The 18,182-nt window shown below is 47.7% G+C and overlaps 3 protein-coding genes and 1 long non-coding RNA gene across 9 annotated transcripts in view; 2 read left to right on the top strand and 2 right to left on the bottom strand.

Moving 5' to 3' along the window:
• Positions 1 to 3,906, top strand: part of NLRP1 (NLR family pyrin domain containing 1) — a 31,541-nt gene extending 27,635 nt beyond the window's left edge. For 3 of the 4 annotated variants that reach the window (XM_061390807.1, XM_061390808.1, XM_061390806.1), the window contains 2 exons: positions 2,693 to 2,737; positions 3,141 to 3,906. In XM_061390807.1, the coding sequence (XP_061246791.1) occupies positions 2,693 to 2,737; positions 3,141 to 3,457 (362 nt within the window). In that variant the 3' untranslated portion in view covers positions 3,458 to 3,906. Of the gene's footprint in view, positions 1 to 1,705; positions 2,598 to 2,692; positions 2,738 to 3,140 lie in introns of those variants that run through there. The other variant, XM_061390809.1, reaches the window with a different exon arrangement.
• On the bottom strand, positions 2,605 to 7,658 carry LOC133231989 (uncharacterized). Its single transcript, XR_009731278.1, has 4 exons — positions 5,284 to 7,658; positions 3,401 to 4,397; positions 3,147 to 3,235; positions 2,605 to 2,799 (listed from the first exon to the last, which is right to left on the bottom strand). It is a non-coding gene; the product is annotated as an uncharacterized LOC133231989 (long non-coding RNA).
• Positions 7,659 to 10,061: 2,403 nt separating this feature from the next.
• On the top strand, positions 10,062 to 11,893 carry LOC133231988 (uncharacterized). Its single transcript, XM_061390818.1, has one exon. The coding sequence runs from the start codon at positions 10,321 to 10,323 to the stop codon at positions 10,684 to 10,686; it is 366 nt and encodes a 121-aa protein (XP_061246802.1). The 5' UTR covers positions 10,062 to 10,320; the 3' UTR covers positions 10,687 to 11,893.
• A 1,144-nt stretch (positions 11,894 to 13,037) lies between these two features.
• MIS12 (MIS12 kinetochore complex component) lies at positions 13,038 to 18,130 on the bottom strand. 3 transcript variants are annotated; one of them, XM_061390815.1, is made up of 2 exons: positions 17,729 to 18,130; positions 13,038 to 14,814 (listed from the first exon to the last, which is right to left on the bottom strand). In XM_061390815.1, exon 2 carries the CDS (start codon positions 14,758 to 14,760, stop codon positions 14,140 to 14,142), a length of 621 nt encoding a protein of 206 aa, XP_061246799.1. In that variant the 5' UTR covers positions 14,761 to 14,814; positions 17,729 to 18,130; the 3' UTR covers positions 13,038 to 14,139. The 3 variants fall into 3 exon arrangements, with proteins under 3 accessions (XP_061246799.1, XP_061246801.1, XP_061246800.1); XM_061390817.1 differs by lacking the exon at positions 17,729 to 18,130 and adding an exon at positions 17,491 to 17,715; XM_061390816.1 differs by lacking the exon at positions 17,729 to 18,130 and adding an exon at positions 16,068 to 17,484.
• Positions 18,131 to 18,182: the final 52 nt, after the last annotated feature.

Genomic DNA, 18,182 nt, shown 5'->3' on the forward strand with positions numbered 1-18,182 from the left:
AGTTCAGTTCAGTTCAGTCGCTCAGTCGTGCCCAACTCTTTGCAATCCCATGGACTGCAGCATGCCAGGCTTCCCTGTCCATCACCAACTCCTGGAGTTTACCCAAACTCATCTCCATTGAGTCCGTGATGCCATCCAACCATCTTATCCTCTATTGTCCCCTCCTCCTGCCTTCAATCTTTCCCAGCATCAGGGTCTTTTCCAATGAGTCAGTACTTCACATCAGGTGGCCAAAGTATTGGAGCTTCTGCTTCAGCATCAGTCCTTCCAATGAATATTCAGGACTGATTTCCTTTAGGATGGACTGTTTGATCTCCTTGCAGTCCAAGGGAGTCTCAAGAGTCTTCTCCAACACCACAGTCCAAAAGTATCAGTTCTTCGGAACTCAGGTTAACCTGACTGTAAGCCCTGTGCTCTCTCTCTCTCTCTCTTGCACCATATGTGTCCACTCTGCCCTTGAATAGACTTTGATACCCACAAGGTTTTTGGCAGTTTCTCATGAGAGCTTGGAAGGTAGATGAAAGAGAAAGAACTAGGGGACTCCCTAGTGGTCCAGTGATTAAGACTCCAAACTTCCACTGCAGGGGGCACAAGTTCAATCCCTGGTTTGGGAACTAAGATCCCACATGCCATGTGGCCAAAAAAAAAAGAGTAACAAGTAGATGCTACATGGTTGTATGGTTGTGTGGATTGGGCCAGTTCTGGTAATATCAGATACTCTAACCAGGATCATTCAGTTATTGTCAAGGCAGGCAAAAGGGAATCCAAATATTGAACTCTTGGGAACGGAAGAAACTTTACAGTCTCTTAATCCAACACCAACACCCCCAAGAAACAAAATCTCCTGGACAGTCCTTCCTAGGACACACAGTCCTTCCTAAGACAAATAGCCTTTGTCAGTTGTTGGTCACATTCCATCCTGAGCTGCACAGGCATCACAGTGGTAGAAAGAGAATGGACTTTACTTGGTCCCAGCTTGAGTGCAGACACAGGTGGAGAACTCACCAGCCATAGCTAGGGCCCTTACTTGCTGGGTCATCTTAAGAAAATTACCTAGTTCACTTGAACTTGGGTTCCTCATCTGTAAAGTGAGGATCACAATGCCTAACCTATGGAATTGTTGGAAAGATTAAATAAAATGAGGTATGTTCATGTATCATGCTGTGGTCCCTAGTAAAAAGCGAAAGTGTTGGTCAGTCAGTCGCGTCCAACTCTTTGCGACTCCATGGACTGTAGTCCACCAGACTCCTCTGTTCATGGAATTCTCCAGGCAAGAATACTGGAGCAGGTAGCCATTCCCTTCTCCAGGGAATCTTCCCAACCCAGGGGTCGAACCTGGGTCTCCTGCATTTGTAGGTGGATTCTCAGATTCCATCTGAGCTGGAAATAGTAAAGGAAAGCCCAGTGGTCCCTAGTAAAGAGGAGCAATATTATTCTTCTTCCTCGTATTAAGCCAACATCCTTGCCTATCTTGATTCTGTGCCTTGGAACTGACAGATCTATTTCTATTTCTTATCTGTTTCTCCTGGGAGAGCCCAGGAGAAAGTATCAAGAAAAGATACATGAAGACTGGGATCAAGGCCTCCCCTAAGTCTCCTCTTATGCAAGTCAAGTCTCTCTACTTCCTCCCATCATTCCTCCTGTATTTTGGTTTTTTAATTCTTTGCCATCCGGACACCCTCCTGGTAGATGTTCCCATTTACAGATGAGCCAGGATGGGCTCCCTGAGTGTCCAGTCTTCAGGGAGGACATGGAATACCCTCCTCCACCCTCCAGATGAACCTGATGCTCCTGGAGCCGCAGCTGGAGCTCCCCTGTCTTGTGCCCACCTCCACAGACCATCTGGTCACAGTGAATCTGAGTCTGCTCAGACTTTCAGGCCTTGTCCACATGAGCTGCTGTGAACAGCCCCTTCCTCGCCTTATGCAAGTAACTGTCTAAGCCCCTTGACTTATTTCTGTTGTTTTGCTATTGAAATTATCCCATTACTCCCAAGTGCTAAGGTTTTCTTCTTCTTTTTTTAAGTTATTTACGTATTTGGCTGGGCCAGTCTCAGTTGCAGCATTGCAAATTTTTAGTTGTGGCACATGAACTCTTAGTTGCAGCAGGTGGGATCTAGTTCCCCAAGCAGGGATTGAACCCAGGCCCTCTGTGTTGGGAGCACACAGTCCTAGCCACTGGACCACCAGGGAAGTCCCTTGATCTTCTGACATCAAAATTCAGAACAGATTTGATCTGTGTGAATCTAGAAGGCCAACATGGGCAAGGAGATAGATGTCTGTTCAGAAGTTTAAGACGTCCTTAAACTATTTAAGGATATCTTAGATAGTTTAAGCTATCTAAACCCTGGTTAGTTCTCTACCAGGGTTCCCTTCAGGACAACACTGGATAAACCGTGTCTGGGATGCTGAGAGAAACTGCTGCTGTTCACTTGGATGCCTCCTATCTCTCTCCCACCCTCTGTCTAATCATGGCCTCTGGGCCTCAGTTTCCCCATATGCATAAGGAAGGGATGCACCTGGATAATCTCTAAAGGCCCTTCCAGCCCTTACTCCAGATTCTATCAGAATTTATCCGTAGCTTGTTCTCAGAATGAGAGAAATCTCAGAAGTAGGTAGGAGTTTAGAGGAGTATCATATGTGTAAATAACCAGCACTGTTACAGATCCTTCTTCATCTCTGTTTCCCTCCAGGAGATCTCAGACGGGCAGTTACTCCAGTCTCTCCAGGCCTCAGAGGTCAGTAACAGCTGTTAGAGAGCACATGAGCCAGTGGCAGTTCTGGGGTGTTCTTTAAGGTCCTGGAGAGTTGGGGAGAGAGGAAGGAAAGACTCTCTTGCAAACCTCACAAGCAGTCAAGCCTTGGAGAGTGCTGTGTACCCCATGCCCCTCACTCCTGCCCATGGGGGCCCTGGTACCTCCCACCAAACCACCTCAAATGCCTCCACCGAGAACCCCACCCCAAGCTCAAGCAGAATGGCCAGGTGCTGATGTGAGGGAGGGCAAAAGTGGCTTTCTCGTGGTCAAATGCCTTTACAGGGCAGAAGGAAGCCAGGGATGCAGATGAGCTGAGTGAAGAGAAGTGGAGATGGAGGGTCAGAGGAAGGAGCAGTGGTACTAGCCTTTCTTTGTTTGTTTCCAGCCTCACCTGACTCCCCAGCTGCCCTGAGATTGAGGCACTTTGTGGACCGACATCGGGAGCAGCTGGTGGCTCGAGTGACATCCGTGGACCCTATCCTGGACAAGTTGCATGGACAGGTGCTGAGCGAAGAACAGTATGAGGGGGTGCGGGCAGAGACCACTGCACCAGGCCAGATGCGGAGGCTGTTTGGTTTCAGCCGATCCTGGGACTGGGCCTGCAAAGATCGCCTCTACCAAGCCCTGAAGGAGACCCATCCTCACCTAATCATGGAACTCTGGGAGAAGTGGGGCAGTGAAGAGACCAGGCCGGGCTCCTGACAAGCTGGGCTGTGAGTCCTGGCTCTGCCTGAGAGCACCTGGGTCTGTTGTTCATCAGGAAACAAGTTACCATCTGAGTTGCCTTCTAGGCCTAAAGAAAACTTTGATGATGATGATGCCTTTGCTGGGCATTACCTTGCCCTGCCCAGGAAAGCCACACAGGAACCCAGACGGCCTCCCTTGGCTTTCATGGACCAGCTGTCCAGGTGAAACGACAGCATCTCAGAGAATGTCCATCTGGAGCTGGCAGGACTTCTGCAGACCTTGTAGAAGCCTAGCCTAAGAGCCTGGTCTGCTGGCCACAGCCGCCAAACCCAGAGTCCTCCCTGTGCTCTCCAGAGGCAGAGAGGAGCAGAGAGAACGTGGGCCTGGGGGCATCTGGCTGGAGACGGACAATGGAAATGGACACCTTAGGGGTTTTGAATGGCTTGTGAACAGAAACAAAAACAGATTGGTTTTTCACTTGTCCATCCAGGGCTGGGGCACCCACGCTCCCCTCAGGGCCCTCCTCAGGTTCATTCCCAGGAGAACTCAAGCCCACCCACCAACCTGTAGACAGGCCAAGAACAGAAAGGGACACAGAGGCTCCTACATGCAGAAGGCGTGACCAAGGGTGTCTCTACTTTCCAGGCTCCCCCAAACCCACAGCCCCAGGCCCACCCATCAAAGGGGCCATGAAGAGGGAGGTTTACCCCCAAGGCTCCAAGGCAACCCCTCCTCAAAGACAGTGGCTGGAGGGCTGTGGTCCCACTCCCGGGACATCCTGTTCCACACAGACCAGCAAACTTATGGGATAATGCAGAGATGTCTCCCCAAATCACAAAATATTTGAGTGCAGAAAGTGACTTGGCAACAACTCCCAAATAAAGTCAGGGGAAATGTTGCGGTGCAAATCAAAACTTCTGGTTGATGTCAGCTGTCAGTCACGGGTTGTTCGTTTCTACAGGGAGAACAGATAACAAAGGTCAAACAGGCGGGCATGCACACGTATCTACACACACCGTTCCCCCAAACCACGAGATGACAGAGTATCGAACACTCCAAAACACAAACCCTCTATTTTCACTCACACCCACCCGCCCTTTCTTTCCGCTCCCAACTGGCCCCAAGGCCTCAGAGAGCTGAAGTGTGCATGAGTTCCAGAATGAGAGAGAGGAAGTGGAGAACACAGCTGGGAATAGGGTGGCCCCAGGATACGCAAAGGTGCCCAGGCCTCCCGGTATTCCCACAAGCTCTCGGAGAAGCTCAGGCCTCTAACGAGAGGCCTCCTGGGGGCGCATCCAGATGAATGTTCTCCCTAGCTAGGAGGGTGGTGACCCCGAGACCTCTGCAGACTAAGTGTGGGGAAAGCCCAGGTGCGGCGCCACCACGGGGTATGCTCCGGCCCAATACCTGGGCTCACGGGACCACAGAGAGAGGAGGTGGAGGTCAGGGGTGAGGGTGTGTGAGGAAGGGTCTGCCTGCTCTGCCCTCTCCCGCGGGGCTCCCCTACTCACTTCCCTCCCTTCCAGTCCATTGTGTCTCTTGTTCCTAGAGGCCCAGTAATCTATCCCCAGATCGGGACCCATCTTCATGGCAGCCAACTGAAAAGTGGGGCAGGTCTTGGGGGAGGAGAATGGCCAGAAACAAAGGCAGGTCCGGAACTGGGGGAAAGATGCTTGACTACTTTGGATCTGCATCCTAATCACCAACAATTGGGGTACTGAGGGAAAGCAGTGAGCTGGGAACCAAATCCTGGCTTCACCCACTAGATGTGGCCCTGGAAAAGTCTAAACCACTGTGAACTTCAGTTGTTGGGTCTGTTAAAGGGAGATAATGATACTTACTGAAACGGTTGAGGATGGCAAGGACTGATGTGTAAGATGAGTCCACAGCTACTGATTCAGTGGACAACTGTCAGTCAGTCAACAAACCTTACTTTCATTGTGCCTGAGGATGTTCCAGGTGAGCAGTTTATATTCCAGTGGTAAGGTAATATTAATAGAAATCATAAATCCATTTTGGACGTCCCTGGTGATAGAGTGGATAAGAGTCCGCCTGCTAATACAGGGGATCCGGGTTCAGTCATTGTTTGCGGAAGATTCCACGTGACTCCGAGCAACTAAGCCTGCAAGCCACAGCTACTGAAGCCCCTATGCTAGGACCTGTGCTCCGCAACCAGAGAAGCCACCTCAGTGAGAAGCCAGTGCACTGCAGCTAGAGAGTAGCCCCTGCTTGCTGTAACTAGAGAAAGCCTGAGAATACCAAGGAAGACCCAGCACAGCCAAAAATGAGATAAATTCATTAAGAAGATAATTTCACATACTCTTAGGTACTTTTGAGAAAACAAACATTGGAGAGGGTGATAGTTGGGGGTGAGGGAACAGCATACAACTATAGAATACTCAGGGAGAAAGGACTTTTCTGAGGAAGCGACGTTCATGAAGGACTTTCCTGACAAGGTGACATTCGAGTCAGACCTCTGCCCACAGACATCCTTGCTGTTGGTAGTACTGCTACCGCTGTGTGCCCTAGAAATGGAGAATTCTGATAACAGCCTTAGGTATCTCCTTTCGCACCTTTTTCCTATCTCTGCTGTTTGTCGTTTAGTCGAGGAGTTGTGTCCGACACTTTTGCGACCCCATGGGCTGTAGCCCACCCAGCTCCTCTGTCCACGGGATTTCCCAGGCAAGAATACTGGAGTGGGTTGTCATTTCCTACTCCAGGGAATCTTCCCAACCCAGGGAATGAACCCACACATCCTGCGTCTCCTGCATTGGCAGGCGGGTTCTTTACCACTGAGCCACCTGGGAAGCCCTATCTCTGTAATCATATATATGTTTATGTACCCACTGACAAAATCTTTCCTGGACCGAACTTTACTTAGGCTCTTCTGAATCCTCTTCCCAACTGGGCCTTGACTCTTGGACTTCTGTGTCGTTTTTTTGCATTGTTCAGTTTTAGTTAGAACCCTACTAATTTAGTTTATCCAGAATCGCCCACCCTTGATACCTGATTAAATTCCTCATCCTCCACATGATATCTGATCACTCTGGCCTGCCTTCAGCAACAATCCTGTTGGCACCAACTCTCCCAGTAGGTTTCCACTGAAAACACACCACCAGCACCACTACCACTGCCCCATCTCTCAGCCAGCCCACTCTGTCCTTGGCTATGAACCCCCAACTTTTCCTTGTATTCAGAGTTGAGCCCAGTCTCTCCCCTCTGCTGCCAAACGCTATCACAGAAGTTCCTATACCTATCACAATGTTGTTGTTTAGTCACTAAGTCGACTTCAACACTTTTGCAACCTCATGGACTATAGCCAGCCAGGCTTCTCTGTCCATGGGATTTTCCAGACAAGAATATTGGAGTGGATTGCCATTTCCTTCTCCAGGGGATCTCCCCAAGCCAGGGATCAAACCCGCATCTCCTGCTTGGCAGGCAGATTCTTTACCACTGAGCCACCTGGGAAGTCCATCTATCACAGTAGTTCTCAGTAAATTCTGCCTTACTATTTGAACAATTGTCATGAATAATCTTTTTCTTTAAGAACGCATGCACACTGACACACACACACAGGGCTTGTGACTGTCTTATGAAACCCCTTATCAAATCCTCCCAGGTTAGGACACATAGTATTTCGAGGCGATGCTGATGTGTCCTCATTTGCCTGGCAAAGCAATAAAGCTATCCTTTTCTACATCACCCAAAACTCAGTCTCTGAGATTTGATTTGGCATTGGTGTACAGAGAGGCCAAGCTTTCAGTAACAAGGGGAAGAGGCTTGCAGCGCGATGGACACTGGGTATTAGTCAGGAGTCCTGTCTCTGTCCCTGGTTTCCTAGCAACCACTGTTGAGCATGTGGTTGCTAGGCAATGTGGGGCCATCCAGACACTTGGGTACTGTCCTTAGTCTGCGTGGGCACCAATCAGAACATTGCAAGATATTGTTAATCCGACAAGTGGCCATTGGGCCCATTTTTACATTTTCTCATCTATTAATTGCTTTTGTTGCACAAAAAAATAGTATAACAATGGTAAACAAAGTCTGGAAAAATTAGAAATTGCCCCATGATCTCACCATCCAAACAATTCAAAAATGACCATCTTTACTCTTCCTGTTCTAACCTTGCTCTGCAGGAATACATTTTCATCTTGTCATCCTAGCACATGGTTTTAAATCTTGCTTTTCTGACTTTGATTTAGAGCATGACAAGCACCCCTCAAGCTACTTGAGAGTTTTTTGTTTGTTTTTTTGTTGTTTTTTTTTTTTTACTTGAGAGTTTTGAGAATAATCTCTCTGATGCCTCTGTGTGATACCATGCAGTGGACTGCTGTTGTTCAGTTATTAATTCATGTCCAACTCTTTGCAACCCCATGGACTGCAGCACGCCAGGCTCCCCTGTCCTTCACTGTCTCCCGGAGTTTGCTCAAACTCATGTCCATTGTGTCAATGGTACCATCCAACCATCTCATCCTCTATCATCTCCTTCTCTTGCTGCCCTCAATCTTTCCCAGCATCAGGGTCTTTTCTAATGAGTAGACTCTTCGCATCAGGTGGCCAAAGTACTGGAGCTTAATCCTCAGTCCTTCCAGTGAATATTCAGGGTTGATTTCCTTTAGGATTGACTGGTTTGATCTCCTTGCTGTCCAAGGGACTCTCAAGAGTCTTCTCTAGCATCACAATTCAAAAGCATCAATTTTTCCGCACTCAGCCTTCTTTATGGTCCAACTCTCACATCCATACATGGCTACTGGAAAAACCATAGCTTTGACTATACAGACCTTTGTCAGCAAAATGATGTCTCTGCTTTTTAATACACTGTCTAGGTTTGTCATAGCTTTTCTTCCAAGGAGCAAGTGTCTTTTAATTTTATGGCGGCAGTATACACACCATCATTTAATTAAGTATTCTTCTCTTGTTCCAACATTGAGTTTGCTCCAGTGTCTTTGCCATTATAAACAGTATGAATCTTTCTGCCGAAAGCTTTTCTTTACCCTTTAGACTGTTGACTTGAAATCAATATTAAGGGGTAAGATGATTGCATCAAAGCACATGACTATCCTCATGACTTTCTGTCTTGCTAAACCGCTACTAGAGTTCCCTTTTTTCTACATCCTGGCCAACATTTGTTATGTATGGAGGTTTTGATGATAGCCATTCTGACAGGTGTGAGGTGATATCTCATTTTTGTTTTCTGGACATTTCATTTAAATGTATCATACAATCTGCATCTATGTTCATCTGTTTGTTTTTTCACTTATTATGTTTTTGAGGTTCATCCACATTGTAGCATGTTTCAGTAGTTCACTCCTTTTTACTGCTGAATATTATCTGATTGCATACATAGTCAACATTTTGTTTATCTATTCACCATTTGATTGACATTTGGATTGTTCCCAGTTTGGGGCTATTACCAATAACACTGCTATGGACATTCATGTAGTCTCTATTCAGACATATGTTTTCATTTCTGTTGGATAGAAACCTTGGGGTGGAATTAATTCCCGGGTTGTATGGTAAGTGAATGGTTTAACTTTTCATGCAGTTTACCAGACTGTTTTCCAAAGTTGCTGCACCATTTTACATTCCCAACAACGGTTCCATATATTCCACCTCTAGCCAACTAGGTGCTCTTTCAGCTAGGCTTGCTAAACTGTGAGACTGTGATCCTGCTGCTGCCAACAACCATTCATTCACTACGATTCATTCATTCAACAAATTTTATCTGAGTACCTACCACTGTGCACTATGTGGTAGACTCTGGCCGCACAAGAAGTCCCTGAAAACTCTGTGAGATGGAGAGAGACAGAACCCTGATGACATTGTTTCAGCATGCTAGTTCCGGTTCCCCTGGGCCTTTCAGTTCCAAGAGGGAATGAGTTCCTGAATGGCAGAGTTGGGTCTGCAGCAACTGGCAGGGCCTGCCATGTACCCCTCCCAACCACTGGGACCCAAGTAACTCCTAGTGGCTGCTTCCCCCCAATTCCACAAGGGAACACCAACCAGCCTTGGAACGTGGGTGCAACAGACATGCCAGAAGATGGTACCCAGCCATCTGTGGTAGACCAATGGAACCTGTGGAAGAGTCTTGCAGATGCCAAGAGGACCCTGGGTAGGGGTGGCAGTGGGGGAGCCGGCTGCTCAGTTCAGGCGATCTTTGAAAGTATTTGTTCCTCATCTTCTAATCATATGTGATACACCCAAAAGGTTGGGATACTGCCTTCGTGGGTGAGGAGCGGGAAGAAAAGCACCACCACTGCTGACTGTACTACCTCTGGGCTCGAGACTGTGGGAGACTTTGGTTTGTTACTCTTTTTCCAATAGGGTTTTCGACCTTTTGCGTTTTCTACAAAGATTATGTATTAGTTTCTCTATGTATTAAATGTTTTAATTTAAAAAGATCACATAATATATCTTTTGAAAGGAGAAATAAACCCCCAGGGAGCTCCGCGTGGAACTGGGATCCTGCCCGTCTGTATTTCAGCCTCTTCGGCCCCAAGTCCCCTTTTCGCCCTCCCGGATCCCAGTTAGCAGCTCGCACCCTGCATCACCCCCCACCCCCCGCCCCCGGGTCAGTTTGCCATGGAAACAAGCCAGGTTACACAGAGATTCCCGAGGCGCCAGCCCTGGAGCATCCTGGAGGTTGAACCCGGACAGCCAACCTCTGCAACAGGCTGGGAGCTGAAGCGCGAGCCAGAAACAAGAGGTTCCACGACTGAGACAGACGTGGCGCAGACCCTGCAGAGGCCCCCGGCTCCGCCCCCACCCGGGTGGTTGAAATACAGCCGCAGCCCCGCCGTCGCCGCCCACTGCGCCTAGACCTTGCCAGGACCGGACCACTGAGAACCCACATACCCGTCTCCCCGTATTCCTCGCCAATGGCTGACCAACTCTTTCAGCGCAAACCCTGGGACCCCGAGCAGCTTCGCCCGGACCCCGACTCTGACTCCGAAGGCCTGTTTGACAAGGCTCCTCCGGAAGAGCCCCCCGCTGTCCGTGGGCCCAAGTCGGCTTGGGCCGCGGGCAGGAAGGCCGGTCGGCGCACTGGCGGGAAGGCGCAGGGGGCCCGCCCCTGGCAGCCGCCTAAGGGCGCGACGCGCCCCCAGCCCCAGGAAGAGGCCCCTCCATTGGATGAAGGCTGCTATCTCGACCATTTTCCGCACCTCTCCATCTTTATCTACGCGGCCATCGCCTTCTCCATCACCTCCTGCATCTTTACCTATATCCATTTACAGCTTGCCTGATAGGCGCGGGCGGGACGGGATGCGCGCAGGGCTGAGGCGGGAGGGAAAGGAAAGGAAGTGCTCAGCATTTTGTGCCTGGAGACGCCCCGCACCCCCTTCGTCTAGCTTTTGACGCTTGTGTCTTTTCTTCTCTGCTTGTCACCACCTTTGTCTAACTGTCCATCAGTAGAAACAGCCAAAGCAGCTGTCGCTAATGAAATAAGCACCTGGGGACGAGGGGACGGGAACACAGAGTTTAGAGTCTTCGCGGTGTGATGGATCCCCATTTATAATGAGGATAATGTCTCTGGACCCTACCGCTGTGTGAGGTGGAGGCACGCAGAGGGAGTCTGTCGTTTTGTGTCTGGGGCGTGTACAGCGAGTCCAACCTTCTGTTTTTTAAGGGATGAGCCGACCCGGGCCCACGGCCTTCCAGAGAGGGCCCCGCGGGGAGGGTCGGCGCCCTGGCCTGGGCTGGGCCGGATTCCTGTGATGCATCGCCCGACCCCCCCCTCCCAGGAGCCAGCTGTGCCCCCCCCACCCCACCCCGAGCTGACGCAGACAGAGCCCGGTGCGTGGGACCTGGCGGACCTGAGCGCGCAGCGGACGTCACAAGGGCGCAGCATACAGTGAGTGGCGTTTGTCGTGGTAGCGCACCATCTCCCCAGAGACTTGAGCTAACCGGGACTGCATTTTCCCTGCCTTGGGCTTTGATGACGCTATCGATGTCGGGACCGAGCGGAAACAAGGCCGAAGGAGCTGTTCTGCCAGGAAGTCACGGCCTCGTCGTGTCCTGGACGCTTGGGACCAACGACTGCAGACCTCCAGGGACGCGCGGGCCCATAGCTTGCGCGCTGCGCCGCGCGGAATGAGGCTTGGGGCCCTGGCTGGGGGTCCAAAGGGTTGCCGTTGCGTCTTTAGGAATTGCGGGGGTGGGGGTTGCTTATCCTGGCCCGGAGCCCTTCCAGAGCCTCGCAAAAGAGAGTGAGATTTCTGATTGCTGAGAATTCGCGCTAGGAAATCACACAACCCCTAGGGGTTTGTCATCTCATACCCAAAAGGCGTAATACCAAAACCCACCTTGACAGGTTATTTACTCACATGCCGTCTGTTTTCTCATGAATGTTTAATGTCAAAACATAGCTCTCTACTACAGCGTATACTTTACTTGGAAATGTCTGCAATTGTGGTACCTCTGATGGAATAAATTCTTTTTCAGTCTCCTCTATTTCTGTCCTTTATTCATTTCCAACTATGCAGTGAGCCCACCAAACTTCCTATTCCGCTTCAAATTTCACCCCATAATCTTCACGTTCCTACCGTCCCTCCAAAACCAATTTCATCCTATTACCCAGCATTCCAAGATACAGCGTCTCTCTCCACTGCTGCTGCTAAGTTGCTTCAGATGTGTCCGACTCTGTGCGACCCCATAGACGGCAGCCCACCAGGCTCCACCGTCCCTGAGATTCTCCAGGCAAGAACACTGGAGTGGGTTGCCGTTTCCTTCTCTGCTAAATAGCTATAAAAAGAAAATTGCTCAGTCTTGTCCAACTCTTTGCAACTCCATGGACTGAATTCCCCAGGCCAGAATAATGGAGTGGGTAGCCTTTCCCTTCTCCAGGGGATCTTCCCAACCCAGGGATCGAACCCAGGTTTCCCTCACTGCAGGAGGATTCTTTACCAGCTAAGCCATAAGGGAAGCCCCCCAACAGTCCCCCCCACTGAGCTCTAGAATTTGCTCCATTCACCAGCTTGTACCTTTATAAACTCAGTGTTTGCTGACAGCAGGATCTTGTCATTTCCCAGTTCTATTTTCCCAGAATCCCGTATCACTACCTGCCTTGATATCTGGACCCTGTATTTCAGTACCAAAAGTGTAACACCTACCATTTCCCAACATCAGCCTGCACTGTGCAGCCAGTTTACTACAATAATTTACCCCCAATAAAAGGGACTGTTCTCCAAAATTAAGTCTCCAAGGTACAATATGTACCGTTCTTTTTTTCCAGTTTACAGTCTTGGATACTGGATCTTTACTGTCCTCTGATCCTGACTAAGCACTGAATCCCAATACATGGCCTAGTGTTCTAAACATGTGGTCCCACTGTTTCCCATTCACACAACCCCATCCCTTATTTTTTTTTGGCCACACCATGGGGCATGTGGGATCTTAGTTCCCTGACCAGGGACTGAAACTGCACCCCCTGCCGTGGATGCTTGAGTCTTACCCAGTGGACCAGGGAAGTCCCAGGAGATTTTAAATAAGCTCCAAATGTAAAAAATAATAATAATGATGATGACTTTAAAGGATCATTCAGCTAAAAAGTCATACTGAGACACACACCATGACATTAAATACAGTAGAATAAATCAAAGCTTTTAAAATATACATATTTAATGTACAGGATTGTATTCCAGGTAAACACAGGCTTCTTATACTGATGAATATTTAATTGCAAATATGAATACCCTAGTTACACTTCTATATAAAGGAGAAACTTCAAATTCTGTGCTTTAGGAAGACATGGATAGCAAGTAATACCTTAGGAGCAGCTATTGCCATTTCTCCCCTTTCCATGGGTGATCTAACATTTTACATGGATTAGTTACAAAAGGAAATATTGTTTCATCGAATTTAAGCACAAAATACAGCTGAAATTTACCACTGAGAGTTTCTATGAGTGTGAATAAATAAGTTAATTAAATATTAAGGTTCAAGGCAGATTCCAAAACTAACTGGAGTATGACAAAAAAAAATGGTATATATACCTAATAGTTAATATAATCTTTGCAATTCAGTATGTTCCAGGCTTCCTTTTCTATGCCAGTAAGATGCTTCCTTTTTTGTCCAATGTCTTCCATTGCTGGGCTCCAAGACATTAAACCCTTTAACATCATCAAGGATTTATCTTAGAAACAAACTTATTTTCTTCTTTCTAAAGGTCATGGTTGTTTTTTCTGCTACTTGCTTCTTTCAGCCAGTTATTAACTTCCTCGTGTGAGAAAAGTTACTGGGCAAGAACAAGCAATCTGTGTTGGCTGCCCCACAATGTGGTGGCTGGTTAATAAAGACGACACCCATTTAACCTTTGTGTCATTTCGTTTCATCCAAAGAGTAAGTCAAAAAGGTCAAGGTTACAAAGGACTCACGACCATGGTACAACTTTTACAAATATCTTTGAATGGCCAGGGAAAGCTTTACTTCTTCAGTCACGCCCCCAAATGAGTTCTTAATGAACCAAGAATCCCTTCCCACCCATTACAGACCTCTAAGCACAGATGCTTCAAAGATTAGTTGGACATAAAACACAGATGCTTCAAGAGAGCAGACTAAAACAGAGGAGAATGCGGAATATAAGAAAGTGTGAAAAAAGAAACCCTCCCCAAAATATACAGTGCACTAGGATTAAGAATATCATCGATATAAATCCCATACCGTCCACCTACAGAGAAACTCCTTTTTCTATTGAGAAATCAAGATATTTTCAATCGTTTGCCTTCCTTTTCCACATTCTCTCTGATATTCTGGAGTTTTCTGGAGTTCTGGATCAGGAACACCAAGCCCTCCCTAAAATCACTAGCCCCATGGTCTCTGCCAACGTTTTCAAGTTCATCAAACAAAGACAATGTCTGTTTGAGTTTGGCCTGAACAATTTTTTGCTCTTCTAATTCTGCAAGAAGGGCCTGCTTAGTGCACAATTCAGTCTTATACTTCTCCTGTAACTGTTCAATTTCTTTTTGGAGAAAGTGGAATTCTTCCTCACTGTAAGACTGTGTCTCCTGAGATTTATCTTCTGGAAGCAAGACATTTGGGGGAATCCGCAAAATCAACTGTAAGAAGAGCTGCTCCATTTTGCCAAAAAGGTTATCAAAACGTCCTTTCATGAAGCAAAGAAACTTTTCTGTGCACTTGCGAATCTCGACTGGGCTAATCGCACAGTCTGGGATGCCATCCAGCTTCTTTAGAATAACCTGTTCAACAGCCTGCATCACTTCAAACAGGTAGTCTTGAAAGGCAATGTAGATCCTAAGCATGCAAGTCTGTGGTGTGAAGCCAAAGAACTGGGCCTCATAGGTCATTGGATCAACAGACATCTTCGTGGTTTTTTTTGTTTTTTGGTTTTTTTTGCTTTGTTGATTGTGAACAACCTGCAAATGTAATAAGAAAAATTTTTGTTTAAAAAAAATAACAAATTACATTATAGACAGCAAAACAAACAAAACAGAGCAGGAAACAAAAACCATGAAGCTTATGTTCCTTGATACTTGATGCTACTTCCAGCCTCACACATCCACAACAGGATACAAATCCTGCCTCTCCGAGACTCTCATCAGCCTCCCTTCTTCCTCCTCTTTGTCCATTTCCCTCACCTCTCAATTACTGAGGCTTCTGGCCCGTGGCTCAGCCTTCTGAATTCTGTTATTACCCCATGTAAACGTTCAGATTTACAACCAATGCCCTAGAAACTCAGTTCTTCATGTCCACTTTTTCAGACCTTCATCTCCACTCTTTCAGCAACCTAGGTATTGACATCTGTAACTTCTCTCCCCAACTCTCCTACTTTTTGACCACAACCTCATATGCTAGTCTTCCAACACTCATTCCTATATTCATATTATATCTTAATCTTCAAGACTTTCAGCCCTCTGAGCCTCTCTTTTTAGTCTCTCCCACTTCACTTCCCCACTCCACTTTAGGATCCATGATCCATCACGTCAACCATTCCTTTGCCAATGTCCTCAACTCCCTGTCCTTCCAATCTTGCCATCTGAAAAAATACCACTAGAAGGTGAGCAAACCTCCAGTAAGCTTTACAACCCTGGCATTTTCTTAAGGGTCTGGGAGTCATTCCTTTCAAATGTAAACATCTAAGAAAATAGCATTCCTATCTCCCTGTCACTGTGGGTGTTTAACCTCGGGACCTTTTTTGGGCTGTAACCAGATACTTGTCTTAGAAATAAAAGAAGTTTCATTATTCCTGCAGACAAATTAGCTAAAACAAATGGCTACATCAATTACCAGGCAAATTTAGGATGAACCTTATCAAAGAATCTGAAGCAAATAGTGCTGTCAAATCTTTTTATAAGACTGTGCTGTTAATCTTGAGAATTTATGTAATGGCTAAAAATAGAATGGTTGTAATAGCTTAGCAGTATAAATAGGGTAGAATTTCTGTCTCTGTAATCTCATTTACAGATTATCTCTAATGCATTATAATCTGGATATGCTTATTCATAGAACTGCTGTCTTTGTCTTGTGGAGAGAATTCTGTGGATTAACAGGATTTTAACTTCCTCAACACTTTCCTATGCCTTCAGGATCATTTTTAAACGTTTTCACATGCCTTACAAGGACCTTCATCATCTGACCTTTACTAACCACTGTCCTCCTTTTTAAGTACCTTCAGTTCAGTTCAGTCGCTCAGTCGTATCCGACTCTTTGCAACCCCATGAATCGCAGCATGCCAGGCCTCCCTGTCCATCACCAACACCTGGAGTTCACCCAGACTCATGTGCATCTAGTCGGTGATGCCATCCAGCCATCTCATCCTCTGTCGTTCCCTTCTCCTGCTGCCCCCAATCCCTCCCAGCATCAGGGTCTTTTCCAATGAGTCAACTCTTTGCATGAGGTGGCCAAAGTATTGGAGTTTCAGCTTCAGCATCAGTCCTTCCAATGAACACCCAAGACTGTCTCCTTCAGGATGGACTGGTTGGATCTCCGTGCAGTCCAAGGGACTCTCAAGAGTCTTCTCCAACACCACAGTTCAAAAGCATCAATTCTTCAGTGCTCAGCTTTCTTCACAGTCCAACTCTCACATCCATACATGACCACTGGAAAAACCATAGCCTTGACTAGAGGGACCTTTGTTGGCAAAGTAATGTTTCTGCTTTTGAATATGCTATCTAGGTTGGTCATAACTTTCCTTCCAAGGAGTAGGCGTCATTTAATTTCATCGCTGCAATCACCATCTGCATTGATTTTGGAGCCCCCCAAAATAAAGTCTGACACTGTTTCCACTGTTTCTCCATCTATTTCCCATGAAGTGATGGGACCAGATGCCTTACATAAGCATAACTGAAGTGATTAATACTTCTAATTGTTGCCAATCTGGTAAAATGGTTTTACAGGGTTGTTTTTTGAAAACCAAAAACATCTAACCCCCCACCCATACACACACACAGGTTGAACACTGAGGACTGAAACTACCAGAGTCTCCTTGCCTCACCCCCCAACAACTTACTGTTTACATTAGCATGACTCTACTATTCTAGACCAGAATAATATTTTCATTGTCCAAATGGTTGTTCATTATGAAATCCCCAGCCAAAGACTGATGAACTCTTTAATGGGATGCGTGGCGTGTGTGTTCTCCCCGTGTCTGACTCTTTAGATCCCACAGACTGCAGGCCGCCAGGCGCCTCTGCCCATGGAATTTTCCAGGCAAGAATACTGTAGTGTGTTGCCATTTCCTACTCTAGAGAATCTCGCCAACAATTTGTTACAGCAAGATTCTCTGCAACTCTTGCTTCAGCAGTTTCTACCAATACTGGACTGATTTTCATGAGCTCTACCCAGTCCTAATCAAGCCTCCAAACTAAAAAATCCACCTTAAACCAACAGGGCCTCTTCGGGAACTGATCAAGTCCTGCTTTCAGTTCAGTTCAAGTCGCTCAGTCGTGACTACTCTTTGCGACCCCAAGTCCTGCTTTAGGTTACTATTATCACAAGCCTATCTTCTCTGCAAGCCTTAGATTTCCTGAGGGCAGGATGAATAAGGCTTCAACAGATATTTGCAGGTGATACGCGGGAAGTACACAGGTCACCTCAACGAGTTGAGGAGCAGACGCTCCAGAAACCTCCGGGCAGGAACTACTTCCGGCTTGAGAACTGGCTCCCGACAGGCCCCGCGCCCCCGCTGCATGCCGGGACCTTCAGGGTGGAGGTTCGCGGCCCGCTGGCGACGCTGCTCCATCAGGCAGCTCTAGCGGCCGCGATGGCGCCCCACCGAGTGCCACCTGTTCCCGCTTTTCTTCAAAGAAAATGCAGCCCCGTGGCACTTACCCAAGCGACTATGAGAGTGATAAATTCGACCAAACACCAGCTTCCCGCCACCTCCTTTAAACCACCGCAGGCTGCCAGAGATAGGCGGCGCGGTTGACTCCCCCAGATTCTGACCGCTATCCGCTTCAGCGAACGATAGCAAGGGCACGATGCCACCGCGCTCCTAATTGGCCGACTGTCCGGGGAGGGGCCACCTAGATTGGTGACGGAAAGGGGCCGGGCGGGAAAGCTAGCTGTGGCCAGCGGGGATTGGCAGAATGAATCGGTATTCACTCCCTTCCCCGAGACGTTGGTGGGTGGAGAAGCTAGGCTGGGCCGCCGCGGAAACGCAACTCGTGATTGGCGGATGTGTTTTTCTTCGGGCTCTAGCGGTTGGTGGCTGGACAGTTGATCAGCGCTGATTGGATAGCAGCATAACGGGGAGGGCCCCGCTCTGGTTCCGCCCTGATCCCGC

This window comes from Bos javanicus, chromosome 19, assembly GCF_032452875.1.
Source record: "Bos javanicus breed banteng chromosome 19, ARS-OSU_banteng_1.0, whole genome shotgun sequence".
Classification (NCBI taxonomy): Eukaryota; Metazoa; Chordata; class Mammalia; order Artiodactyla; family Bovidae; genus Bos; species Bos javanicus.

Excerpts from the sequence above, each read along its gene's own strand:
- MIS12 (XM_061390815.1), bottom strand. The coding sequence starts at position 14,760 with ATGTCTGTTGATCCAATGACCTATGAGGCCCAGTTCTTTGGCTTCACA.
- LOC133231988 (XM_061390818.1), top strand. The coding sequence starts at position 10,321 with ATGGCTGACCAACTCTTTCAGCGCAAACCCTGGGACCCCGAGCAGCTT.